The 12,500-nt window shown below is 36.9% G+C and overlaps 1 protein-coding gene across 1 annotated transcript in view; it reads right to left on the minus strand.

Annotated features, from left to right (window-relative positions):
* The window catches only part of LOC137999822 (uncharacterized), a 34,474-nt gene that overhangs the window by 19,448 nt on the left and 2,526 nt on the right, over nucleotides 1-12,500 (minus strand). Inside the window, exons 2-11 of the mRNA XM_068845756.1 lie at nucleotides 12,015-12,098; nucleotides 9,781-9,831; nucleotides 8,138-8,184; nucleotides 6,748-6,820; nucleotides 6,033-6,114; nucleotides 5,228-5,431; nucleotides 3,237-3,398; nucleotides 1,636-1,700; nucleotides 1,217-1,300; nucleotides 125-153 (exon numbers count right to left, since the gene is read on the minus strand). Of these exons, the coding sequence (XP_068701857.1) occupies nucleotides 125-153; nucleotides 1,217-1,300; nucleotides 1,636-1,700; nucleotides 3,237-3,398; nucleotides 5,228-5,431; nucleotides 6,033-6,114; nucleotides 6,748-6,820; nucleotides 8,138-8,184; nucleotides 9,781-9,831; nucleotides 12,015-12,098 (881 nt within the window). The remainder of the gene's footprint in view (nucleotides 1-124; nucleotides 154-1,216; nucleotides 1,301-1,635; nucleotides 1,701-3,236; nucleotides 3,399-5,227; nucleotides 5,432-6,032; nucleotides 6,115-6,747; nucleotides 6,821-8,137; nucleotides 8,185-9,780; nucleotides 9,832-12,014; nucleotides 12,099-12,500) is intronic.

Here is a 12,500-nt window from a genome sequence, read left to right on the forward strand (position 1 = left end):
TAAATGGCATAAGAGATATATTGTCACAGGACTTAAATGAATGATGCTACTGAAATGTCATGCAGGATTTAGAGGTGAAAATATTTCACTGATGTTACAGATAACCCTAAATTCATACATGTACCTCTTGTTTGAAAGCCCTGGAATCCTCACCTGGTGAAAGAAAAAAGATTATGATAGGCAATGAATGTACTACTTCTCTCAAAAAGGAAAACCCTTGGCAACCACAATAATTTATTGCACACAGAAATTTGAAGGGGAGCAAGGTGTCTTTCTTCCTATGTATTCTAAACCATGCAATTAAGTCTGAATTGTTAAACTATCGATACAGACCCCTGAACAACATACTGTACCACAACGAACTAAACTTAAAAAATACATAATGACATTAGCTAAGTGTTACATTGTATGATTTGCGCTAGTGCAGTAGAACTTCCGTTTGGGCGCCAAAATGAAGTCGCAAAGGACCTGGCGACGAATTAGTCTATTTATATAAAAAAACGTAACGTATTTAAATATTCGCCTTGCATGCAATCAACCGATCGACACACCGACAATGTAAAGAGCCGTGTTATGAAGTATGGATTGCCCAACAGAATTGTAAGTAGAATTTCGCTGCGAATATTTCAGTCTTTAAAGTGTAATTTCATATTTAAAACACAAATCTTTTATTTGCTTTGCAGTTTGACTGTTTCCGGTGACATTACCTGTTGGCAACGAGTACAGAAATAAAACGCCGGGTTATCTATACATCGACTGTAGCCTTCAAATTTAAGTAACACTTCACTACGTAAGCGTGAATCATTGTAGTTCAGTATTTTGATCTGTAAAGTGTATTTTGGCGATTGTATCAAGTTGGTGGGAGGCGCGGTGGCCTCATGGTTAGAGTACTCGACTCCGGATTGGGTGGTCTGGGTTTGGATCTTGGCTGGGGACATTGTGTTGTGTTCTTGGGCAAGACACTTTACTCTCACAGTGCCTCTCTCCACCCAGGTGTATAAATAAGTACCAGTGAAAATGCTGGGGGGTAACCCTGCGATGGACTAGCATCCCATCCAGGGGGGAGTAGAAATACTCCTAGTCGCTTCATGCTACGGAAACTGGAGACAAGCGCCGGCCTGATGGGCCTTTCTAGGCTCATAACAGAGACTTTATCAAGTTGGTAGAGTTAAATTATATTATTATTATGATGACCGCCCTATCGTAATGTTCTTACTTCAATCTTTCCTTGGACAGGAAGAAGATAAACAACAATGGCCTCATAAACTTTATCTCCACCATCTGGATGCCCAATGAAAGCCTATAAAAGAAAAAATTGAATTTACTTTTTTGCGCGATTCCAACAGTACCGGTGTATCAAGCCAGCTTTAAGATCATACTGTGTTGTTACAATGTACATTGTATAACCCTGCAATGTATGATATGAACAAATCCTTAACAGATCAAATTACAAACTGTTAGTTGACGTCTGCCAACCAATCGAAATTATGTACATGTACATTTAAATATTTGAAGCATTAATTTCAAGTACACACCCAAATGCAGAAATACAATGTAATAGACACAGTTTTCATACTGCAGGTAAATCACTCTGGCTAGTACCATGATATACTGTATTTCTTTCACTACACTTACAAAGCACTTATCCCCAGGTTGGTACTGAATGCTGGCTGCGTAATTCCAATCTTGCTGCTCTTGACCTACAGTACATACAAATTAAAAACTCTGTAGAGTGACTGTGCATCATCAAAAAAACACTTCCAGAGAAATAAGACGGATTTGCCACGTCACAAATCTTTACAACAAGTACTAAATAGCCAATTACATGAAAATACTGCACAAGAAAGAGAACGTCACTGGCTGACTGGAATTACTAGTGAGCGGAAAATACAGGCAAAAGTACAAAATGTACGAAAAGTACAAATGTACTGTAGTTTTTTGGGATACAAGGCGCACTCAATTATATGACGCACCATTAACTTTCAAACTTGATGGCTTTTATGTCACAAACTGAAAATCTCATCAAAATACTTGGTTATAAGAGGGATTTCAAACAGAGGAATTTGGTTCAACTCATTGCTACAACAGTTTGCAAAATTAGTGACACACTCCCGTTAAAAAACAGCTTTTCTAGCTTCCAATACCCGCCGTATCTACAATTTCAGCCTTTCCCACTCCCCCCCTCCCTGTCCTCCTCTCAATGTTGACTGTTTAAGTTTTCAGCAATTTTTCGTATATCTAGCAACATTGATACAATGTACCTGTACATGTACATTCTGTAAGGGGCCGAGGTGGGCTGCAGTGTAGGAGATAATAGGTAAATTAATACAGGGTTCGCACTGGATTTTGTCTATAAAATTCCAGGAGTATACAAGGAGTTTTCAAGATTCAAGGAGTCTTTATAAGAACATTTCTATGCCATACATGTACATAGTGTTTCAGTGTTTTCTTTGCTGAAAAAGACTACCTTGATATTCCTTACCACATCCTGAAAGTTAAGTGCAGCCATGGTCATTTTAATTTTAGGTTCAATTTTGGGCTCAGATTTTTGAAATGTCTCTTTTAACGTAGCATGATGCAATCTCAACAATTTTCACCCAAGCAAAAATCAAGGAGTTTTCAAGCAGTTTTCCACAAAATCATTATTTTTTTTTTCAAGGGATTTTCAAGCACCCTTGAAGTCCAAAATTAAATTCCAGGGCTTTTCAAGGACTTAAAGGAGTTGCACGAACCCTGTTAATAACGCTCCAAGAAGGTGTAGTGTCTCCACTAATTTTGCAACTTGCCGTAGTTATGTTGTCCCAACTGAAGATTGTAGTGTAAGTCAAGAACAATGGCAGAAGGAAATTCAACTAGAATTTTGAGAAAAACCTTTAAATCCTGCTGTTCTTAGTACTTTCTTGCAGGTGCCTTTGTTGTACAATGCTAAGAATCAAAAGCCATCATGACAAACGTTGGTGTGAGGCCACCAATCTGGAATTGCACTAAGGGGAGGACTGGGACGAGTGGCAGCAAAGGATTGAAGAACCATCCCTGCGCGAGTTTTGCTGCATGAAGATACTCAGCTATAAGACGCACCGTGAGTTTGGATCACACTTGGGGCCAACAAGCAATTTCTTTGAGAAAAAATGCTGCGCCGTTTAACCGAAAAAGTACAGTGTATTGTATGTCTTACATCACATGACTTTACTTGTCAATGGATGTCAGTACAGCCATGAAAGAGTTAATTAACTAACCATTCTTAGACTCTTCCCAAACTTCTAATTCAATGTTGCGGTACAATTCACCATCGAGAGATCTCTTGGCTTGCCATCCATGCTTCTGATCCAAACTGGGTTTGAAGGCTTCATCCTTCAAGTCCTCTTGCTCATGTCCTCTGTGCTGCCGTGCCGATTTTGCTGAAAAACATTTAGGAATAACATATAGATTTAGCCAAGCCTAAAAGCAGAGCTCCTGGGTTATTTATTTTTCAAATAAGTTAACATGACTTGAGACTATTGAAACCCAGTACCTGGTCAGTGGTCGACTTTAAAAAAAAGATGACCTCAATGCTCTAAACTTGAGCCTGCAATGTGGTCATGTGATACTGGTCAGCTGATACATATACCTTGTTTTGGCAGGTGTTAATTGACCATAACGTGGATGTCCAATATCAAAGGTGTATGCTGTAAATGGCCGCCATGTTGGGCATATTGATTATTAGTATCACCCATCTAGTGGACTAATGCAAATCCTGCAATTTGATTGGCTATGCTACTAGGGGACTAATAGTAATAGTCCTCGAGTAGCAAAAACTGTGACGCTTTCTTTTGTTTTATTCCCATATAAATATTTCTTCAACTTGCATTTGTCAACTTTATTACTGCCTTTTCTGTCCGACTAGTTGGGTGATGATAAAGCAATTAGACCCTTCGGCCTCAAGGGCCACAGGTCTAATTGTTAATTATTATCATTATTAATAATAATAATATTATTATCTGGATATTATTAAATTAATAATAATAATAATAATAATAATAATAATAATAATAATATTATTATTATTATAATAAATAAGATTTATAAAGCACCTTTTCCCTTTAGCCCAAAGGCACTAAATACAATAGTAAAAAGAAAATTGAAAATTAATAATAATAATTAAAAAGTGGAACCAGTGTGAAAATAAAATCAAATGTCAAAAGCTTTCTTAACCCATTGACTCCCAGGGGCTCCCCTGGTTTAGGCCGGTTTGGACGTCAATGGGTTAAATAGATGAGTTTATAAATATACATGGGTTTAAATTAAATTATTTTTAAATTATAGGGCAACTTCGTGTGTATGTGCCCACAAGCAATACCACTCGCCATGCATGGTTACCATGAGAGAAGCAATTTATGGGTTTCTACCATTTCTCACATGTACAGCATGCCTATGTTGCTCTGCTTGGCGGCCCTTCGGGCTGCCGGAGCTGTGCTATAAAGAAATAAGTGACCTTAACCTCCATCAACCATTATTGAAAGGTTTACATTTAATTTCACCAACATGCAGTAGTAAAAGAGACCTCACCCACTGGTCGAAACTTGCTTTGATCTAACCGCCGTCAATGATCTGGCCAGTGCCAATTAAAATGCAGGCCTGCTTCTTATTACATTAATTAACTTGCTTGCCATGACATGTGCTAAAAGGATCTTGTGAAGGTTGTGTCTAAAATTACTATGGCAAACACCCAACATGTTTAGTCAATTTTCACCCAAGGAAGAGGTCCCTCTTGCTAATAACCATTAATTTTGATCATCAAATTCACTGCAAAATATGCCATTTTCCAGATCAAAACTGTATGAGGCTCCATCAAATGACTTCTCATGAAAAAAAAAAGCAACAAACCTTCTTTCTTTAAGACTATGGTGTATGTTGCTTAAACTACAAACAGTACTGCATCATGCCTTCCTTTTTTGTTTTAGACAAACATGGAAACAGATAGCAGCCTTAATTTCTCAAATCCTTTGATACTCACACTCCTTTGCATGTAATTAAATCTAAAGAATGCTTTAAGTAAGGATCATATATCTGAGTAAAGATGGGTTAACAGTTTACACTAGAAAACGAAAAACCATCTGTTCAAAGGCCTCTTTAATTAATAATTTGTTCCTGTTTGGAAGTTGACAATATTCAAGCAACTCTTGTACATTGTATATTTTCCTCTACCCATCGACTTCTTGCTAATTGCTATTAAGGTACAAATTATCACCTTTACTAGATCGACTTCTAACTTCAGTCCAACCAGAGTTGTCTTCAGTGTCATCCTTGAGAGACTCATCTTCCATCAAACCGTTCTGATAATATGACATGTTATTCAAATCAGGTGGTGGGTTTCCCCTAGGACTCCTGGCCAAATTATCTTTCCTGTCCAGCTCAGAAAACACCTTTTGGTAAAGAATCTCATAGACCAATGCTGAAACAATAATCATGCAAAGCCAACATGAAAGTTCATAATAAACTGAATGTTAGAATGACACAGTATTATGACCATCTGCAAGGATACTATGAGAACACTATTTTGTGTAGGAGTCACATAATTCTCCAAACCCTGAAACCTAATAACACGCTGAATTCATGAAAGAGCAGGAAGTCCATGATAAAAATAAAAATTGATTTTTTTGGTCACAGTAGCACTTTAAATATTCTTGAATATTAATTACATTTGTGGCTGGACCCCCCAAAATTTTGCAATGGGCCCCCAAATTTTTCAAGAAGGGGTCCAGAGGACAATTGAACACAAAACTAAACAGTTACGTTACATGCACATGCATATTACACATGTATAGCGAAGTTTACAATGAAGATCAATGCTTATGTATCATTTTATCAAATTATTATGGTGACTCTGGCAGCCTCAGAAAAAATTTGAGCATTCCTTCAGAAGTCAAACCTAAGACCTTCCAATTACTAGTTCAGAGATGCTCTACTGCTGCACTGTAAGTTATAGGAGACTTAAGCCTGAGTCACCAATGATAAAAGGATTTCTTCAGGTTTCAATAACATTTGTTACTTACACTGACAAAGAGCAGCGTCTTTCTGGAACTGAAGGTTGTACACAGCATCATAATGGTTCCCATTGGAATAGCACAGCAAAATCTAATAATTTAAAGTAAATCACTTTTAAAACATTTTTCTCCCTTATGTACAGTACAAGGCATTAGTTTGTGTAACTCTTGTCAATTTCAATATGTAAGTGTCTTTTTGTTTGCTTTGTTGTGAGAGGTACTGTAGTAATATTGTCATACACTGTAGTGTAAATGGCCAGCTTAGAATACATATTATGCTAACTGCAGGCTACCATGGTCTTGTTTGTGCATTTGTATAATCATGATTTGTTTGTAAATACATGTAAAGTGAAGCAAGGTGAAGCAAACGAATCAAGGAGAGAGGCTTCAAAGTTCATGCATACTGTGCAAAAATTAATAGTGTAACCAACAGTATTTAGTTTCTTGCACATTAATTTTTAACAGTTTAAACTCTCCTGCTCAGTATTAACAAATCGACCTGAAAAAAAAAAAAAAAAAAAAACAGACTATAACCTAAAGTATGGCTCTCGAATTTGGTTGGTAAGATGTCTTTGTTACAATGTACATTACACAGAATGGAGGAAGTAGAACAACGTCTATGTAGTTCTAATAAGATATCTACTGACATGCTTTGGGAGAAGGGCCAATAATTTTAATAATTTATCATGGTACCGCTAGATGTACATTCTACAGTGTACAGTACCTTGTCTTTGAAGCTATTGTCTGTCACTTTCGTTGGGTCAGCATTGATCTCCTGGTACACAATAAAGTCTTTCCTTAAGGAATAAAGTAAAACAATCAATGTCATTTTTGAAACCAGAATGTCTTCTAAGCAACTTGCTGTAGCACTATCTGCAGCATGTGATTCTGTTGTTCCCTGCGGGAAAACCTGCTCCTAAAATAAATTTACTTAGGATAGAGTTGCCTCAAGGAATTAATGGACATAGAAGCTCCTTTAGATGAGCTCCTGATGGAGATTTACAGAAAGTTTACATCTTTTGGTTGTCACCATTTTGACTCTTACAACGTTTTATTTAATGGGTGAGCAGTGAAATACAATCACTTTGAACTGAAGAACATTGGTTTTGATACAAATAAAGTCCCAATGCTGTGTCAGACTTACTTTTTAGTGTTTGTTTAATTTGATGAAATTCCTCAAATAAGCTCTGCATTATGGTGGGGCCACAGCGCTTATTTGCTTTTTTTTTGTACCAGTGTGGTGGTTATTCAAGGGCGGTGTTTGTTCGAGTAAATATGGTAAGTCAAAAGCACCAATAGAAAAGACTAACATTGCTATCAAAGGAGACCAGCTGGCAAAAGTGAAAAATAATGTCTTAAACAAGAATATCGTTATTTTTATCTTTTTTCCTGACAATACCAAGTCTTACACTTACAGGAGTACTGTAATGCAAACTGTTTTCACTGTTAAAAAATAAATGTGTTTGCAAATACTAATTTAATACAATTTTGGCCCAATCATTTTACATGTATGCTAAAATGTAACAGAAAAGGTCATCAAACAAAACTACATGTACCATTGTTTAGAATTTGGATGACAACTTAGACTGGATGTTGCAATGATTTCAACGTCATTGAAAAGGAAACTTAGATGTTGAATAGTTACATGCATGATTCTTTAACTCTCTTGAGGCTAATAGTGTCAACATTCTCTGGTAACTAAGTGGTGTCAAAATACTGTTCACACTGAGAGCTCTACATGTACATGAAAATTAATGCTGTCAACAAGGTTATCATTGAAATTTCACTTTTCTCTAAAGAGAGTGTTTACTTGTTACATTTGAACAAAACTCTTATTTGGCATCATTTCTTTTCAATTATAATTATTTATATATACAGTATGACAAATAACCAGTTCAAATTGGTTTAATAACTGATAATAGTTTACCAGAAATTTGCAGTTTTACTGTAAGTGACTCAACAGTATGCAGATATTCGAAATACTGTAGTTGGAATAAAAATAAGTAAAACCATACAAAATTATAAATAGCAGTCGCTGTAGTACAAGCATATACATGTACATGTACACATAGCAGTGAAGCTGTGAACAATAATAATTATTGTATTTAACTTACTTGTACATCAGCGATAAAGCACTAATTTCCACCTGGCCTGCCCATTCCTGCATTAAGAAGAAAGTGGACATAACTACAGAGTTCAAATTTAATTGATTACCAGTTGACTATAATGAACACAGTAATTCAATTTAAGTTGAAGATAACTTTCTCCATGGTGAACTCTGTTCTGCACACCTGGTGGTAATGCAGAGGCTGAGCTGTTAACAACAACGTCTGGCAAAAGAAGAGGTGAAGTGTTGCGTATGGCGCCCACGTTGTTTGCAGTTGTAGTAGTATTTGGTGTAAAACTGGCCATTTTGTTAGACATTCTATGTTTCTTTTCAACGGGATTGTGGCTGTAACTCGAAAATGGAATTGGGGTCTGCATTTTGCCTGCTATGCATTGCTAGGTCAGTAATTCAATTTAAGTTGAATTTAAGTTGAATTTAAGTTGAAAAGGTGCAATATCAGTCTGCCTCACTGTCAAGATGCAATTCCACACTGAATACCTTGCCTCGGTAGCCAATCAGATGGAGAGAATTATCTTTTCTAGGCAATTCCATTGTAAAATGACCACCATAAAGAATATGAAAGATGACATTTTGAGCATTAGCCCTTTGTGAGAGTGAATAGGGCAAACACTTGAAATGCCAACTTTTAAATTTTACATGTACCATATCAACTGAATTGATAAACCCACTTCTGTGTTTCACTCCTCCACCAATGCAGCATCACAGTTTCTTTTAATTAGAAACTAAACCCCTTTATTCATAATAGGAAATTTAGTTTGTTATATCAGGTATTTGCAACTTATGGCGAGGTTCTTGTCCACACATTTAAGAGTAACTGAAGACACAAATTTCATTAATATACAGACAACATTAGAAAAAGGTTCATTAAAATCAACTGTCCAATGTGCCATCAAAGAAAAGTGGGAATGTAACAGGGCTGCAAGTGGTTTTTGTGTCTTAGCACATACATGTACAAGGAGTATCTCATTGTAGTGTTGGGGTGAGGCAGCATGTATGTGTAACAACAGACCCTTCTCCCACATGGTGGTAATGGATTTGAATGAGTTAAAATTGAACTGAATGAAAAACTGATAACAGAAATAGAAATAGCACCTTTACTTTAGTACCCTTGCAAAGTTTCAGCGTATTAGTTGTTATATCAGTTGAGGAAATGCAAGTTGAAATTTGACAAATTTACAGACGTTTTTGTATGACTGGGAGTATATGCCATAGCCCCAAACATACACTACAAAGAACTGTAAATTTTTCATTTGTCAACTTACATTTTCTCAGCTGATATTACACCTGATACTGAAACTGCGCAGGGTTACTTACTAATACGTAAAGGTGCTCTTTCTTTTTCGGGTATCATTTTTTAATTTTAACTTATTTGAATTTTGGGACACCATTTCGGAGAAGGGTCGATTTCTGAAGAGTTTGCTTGGGTTATGTTCCCTTCACCCTTTTTCCTCTTTTTGTGCTGACACAGAAGAATGGACACCTGGGTGACGGTGAATGAGGACTTGTGCGGGGTTGAAGAATCACCAGTCATGCCTAGGCATCATAATTAACATGCACATGAAGTTTTCTCCGGAACCAATTTTCAGGTATTTCAAAAGAAACCGTAAAAATGCCAGTGCTTTTTCTTACCTTTGGATTTTGAAGTCGGAACAAGTGATGATCAAATGGCCCTTCCAAAAACTATCAAAAATTAACAAAACAAGATTTATTGACCCCTTGACCACCCAAGAAATGGCTGTTTACCTTTCCCCGTCACACCCCTTTACCAAAAAGCAAAAGCAACAAGACGCTAGGAGTAGCCTACATTGTTCGAAAGATTTTTAACCGATTTCCTTTAAAGTTCACAATATTTCAGTTTTTTAATGTTACGATACAAGTACCATAAACGTCCATGTATAAGCCGCACATTTTTTCACAAAATTGAAGCCACAAATCAAAGGTGCGGCTTATCCATGGATACATCTGTGTTTGGAGTTTTAAAAAGCCTTATTAATATTCATACAACTTCTTAAGATCTCAGTAAAGAAACATAAAAGAAACTGAGATGTTGTTCATTGACTTTTTAAGGAGTGGTGGCTCCTAAAGGAGCCGTTTGTGTCTTCCAGTGTTTATCGGCGAATCTTGCTCTCCAAGAGTTCTTTCAAGCGATTAATTTTCGCTTTACTCGAACAAGTAAACACCAACCTACAAGGAATCTCCATTCCTCCGCACAGCTGTTTGCAGTGACGTCTTTGGCCAGTCACTTCCACGCATATCTTTCCGCAACGTGCGATAAAATACCACAAAATGCGCGAGTACTCCCAAGGTATATGGCCGACTGTATCGTTGTCCTTGACCACCTTCTCGGCAAATTTGTCGACTGCATTATCAAGCTCCTGTTCTGCATGAATTTTTCGCCTATTGCGGGTACATCTTTATAGACGTGGTCATTATACCCAGGCATCACATCCATGTTCAAAAAATTCATGCAACGTAGGCCCTGGCCCAGACTCCTCCCCACACTTAAAGCTTGGCTACTAAGCACTCGTTCGTTTTGTTTCAATATCGAAGGAATTTCAACTTTATGGTGAAACCTTGATTGTTTGTCCTTGTTGGTTTATAGCAATAGAACATTACTGGAACTTCAAACTTTATTGTATTACATTTTTTTCCAAAATCTGCACTTCTAAATTCGGGGTGCGGCTTATACATGGACTTTTACGGTATCTTGCTAAATATCCAGTTCAATTCTAAAGTTGAAAGTCCACATTCCCAAACAAAGGGTTAAATGCAATTGTGGAAAAGTTGTTCACTTAACAGCATTGAGTTTCTACAATGGTTTTTAAAATATTTAACAAAAAGCCTTCATGACACAAAAATGTCATCTTACATGTATTTCCTACTTTAAAATGATCTTGATAAGGGCAAAGCAATCCTTGTTTCCAAAACAGTTCCATTATTTTTTTGTGTAGCAGGTGCAGTAAGTGAGAACTGCACTGATGATAAAGGTGTCATCGACAGTCAGTTTCTTTTTTTTTTTAAACACCTGCAGACACATTTTACTCAACCCCCAAAATATACCCTGACAGTTCTCCTCTTCTCTTGGGAACCCTACAGTGTGTATACGAGACCAAAAATTTAATTTGTGATTTACATCCCCACTCGGGTCCTGAATGACACTTCATCCCCAGCCTCTTTCCTCCCACCAATGCTGGGTTTTCAATGTTATTGCATGTACATAGTGTTACATGTAGCATTAATGACTGTTTCTACTATAGCATAAACTGTAGTTAAAGTTAGTTCAATTGACCTTTGTACATGCATTACTGATTGCGCCAACTGTTCGTCTTTGCCTGTCCGTCCGATCAACAGGCTTGTTCTCCCTCCTCTATTAGATTTCTCCGTGACATGTGCAGCCAACCAATGCTATGGCTTGCTGTATGTGCACATTTGAGCACATCATGTCTTATAAAACCTCATTTCATTCTTGACTGCTATGCAAGTCTTATTTCCCCTCCTACCCTACCCATGTGACAAGTTTACTCATCTTCTGCACATGGAAAAAAAGAGTGAGAGGGAGCCATATAGCAACAAGCAACAACAATAATAATAATATTCATACGTGGTAGAGTTTGAGGTTGATAGCAAAGCTAAAATTGTTCAGTGAAACCAGCCAACAACTTTCCCACAAAACCTCTCTAAGCAGGAGACTGTTTCTTGATGGCAGTGTTCTAATAATAAATTATTATTCTTTCAAGATTACAAACAAAGTTTTTAAAAGAGCAGGGGTCAAATCTTATTCTATCATTCCATTATATGTGTTTACATTGTACTTATTGCAAAGGCATAATAATAATTAAGTCTACTTTAGCAACTTTATTTACCGCTTCAAATTTCTCTCTGTTCTGCCGCATAAAGTCAATACAGTCCTTACGCACTTGAAGATGTTTGGCTTGACAGTGGTACACCTACAGTAAGGTAAAAAGATCAAACAACATTTAACCAACAACTCACACTACACAGTGTCAGTGTTCGACACTAATGCTTGCCCAATTGCCCCGGGCAAGCGAAATATATCCGTGTAAAACAGCTGTAAGACTTGCCTGATCGGGCAATAAGAATTGTTGTTCCACTAATACTTTGCGGGATAATTCGATTGACAGCGAAGAAAGTGACTGTTAATATGATGTAGTCACCACAAACATGATAAAAAATGTTATATCTCTTTGCTGTAATTTATTTGTCTGTTAAAAATATATTGGTACAAACCTCAAAACAGATTGGAAGAAGCAAAATGTTCGTAGCCGCCAAGTTTCTTCGCGTGATAAGAATGTTTGTCACAATGGAACCCATTTTTCGCACAGCCAAAT

The sequence above is a fragment of the Montipora foliosa genome, chromosome 4, assembly GCF_036669935.1.
Source record: "Montipora foliosa isolate CH-2021 chromosome 4, ASM3666993v2, whole genome shotgun sequence".
Classification (NCBI taxonomy): Eukaryota; Metazoa; Cnidaria; class Anthozoa; order Scleractinia; family Acroporidae; genus Montipora; species Montipora foliosa.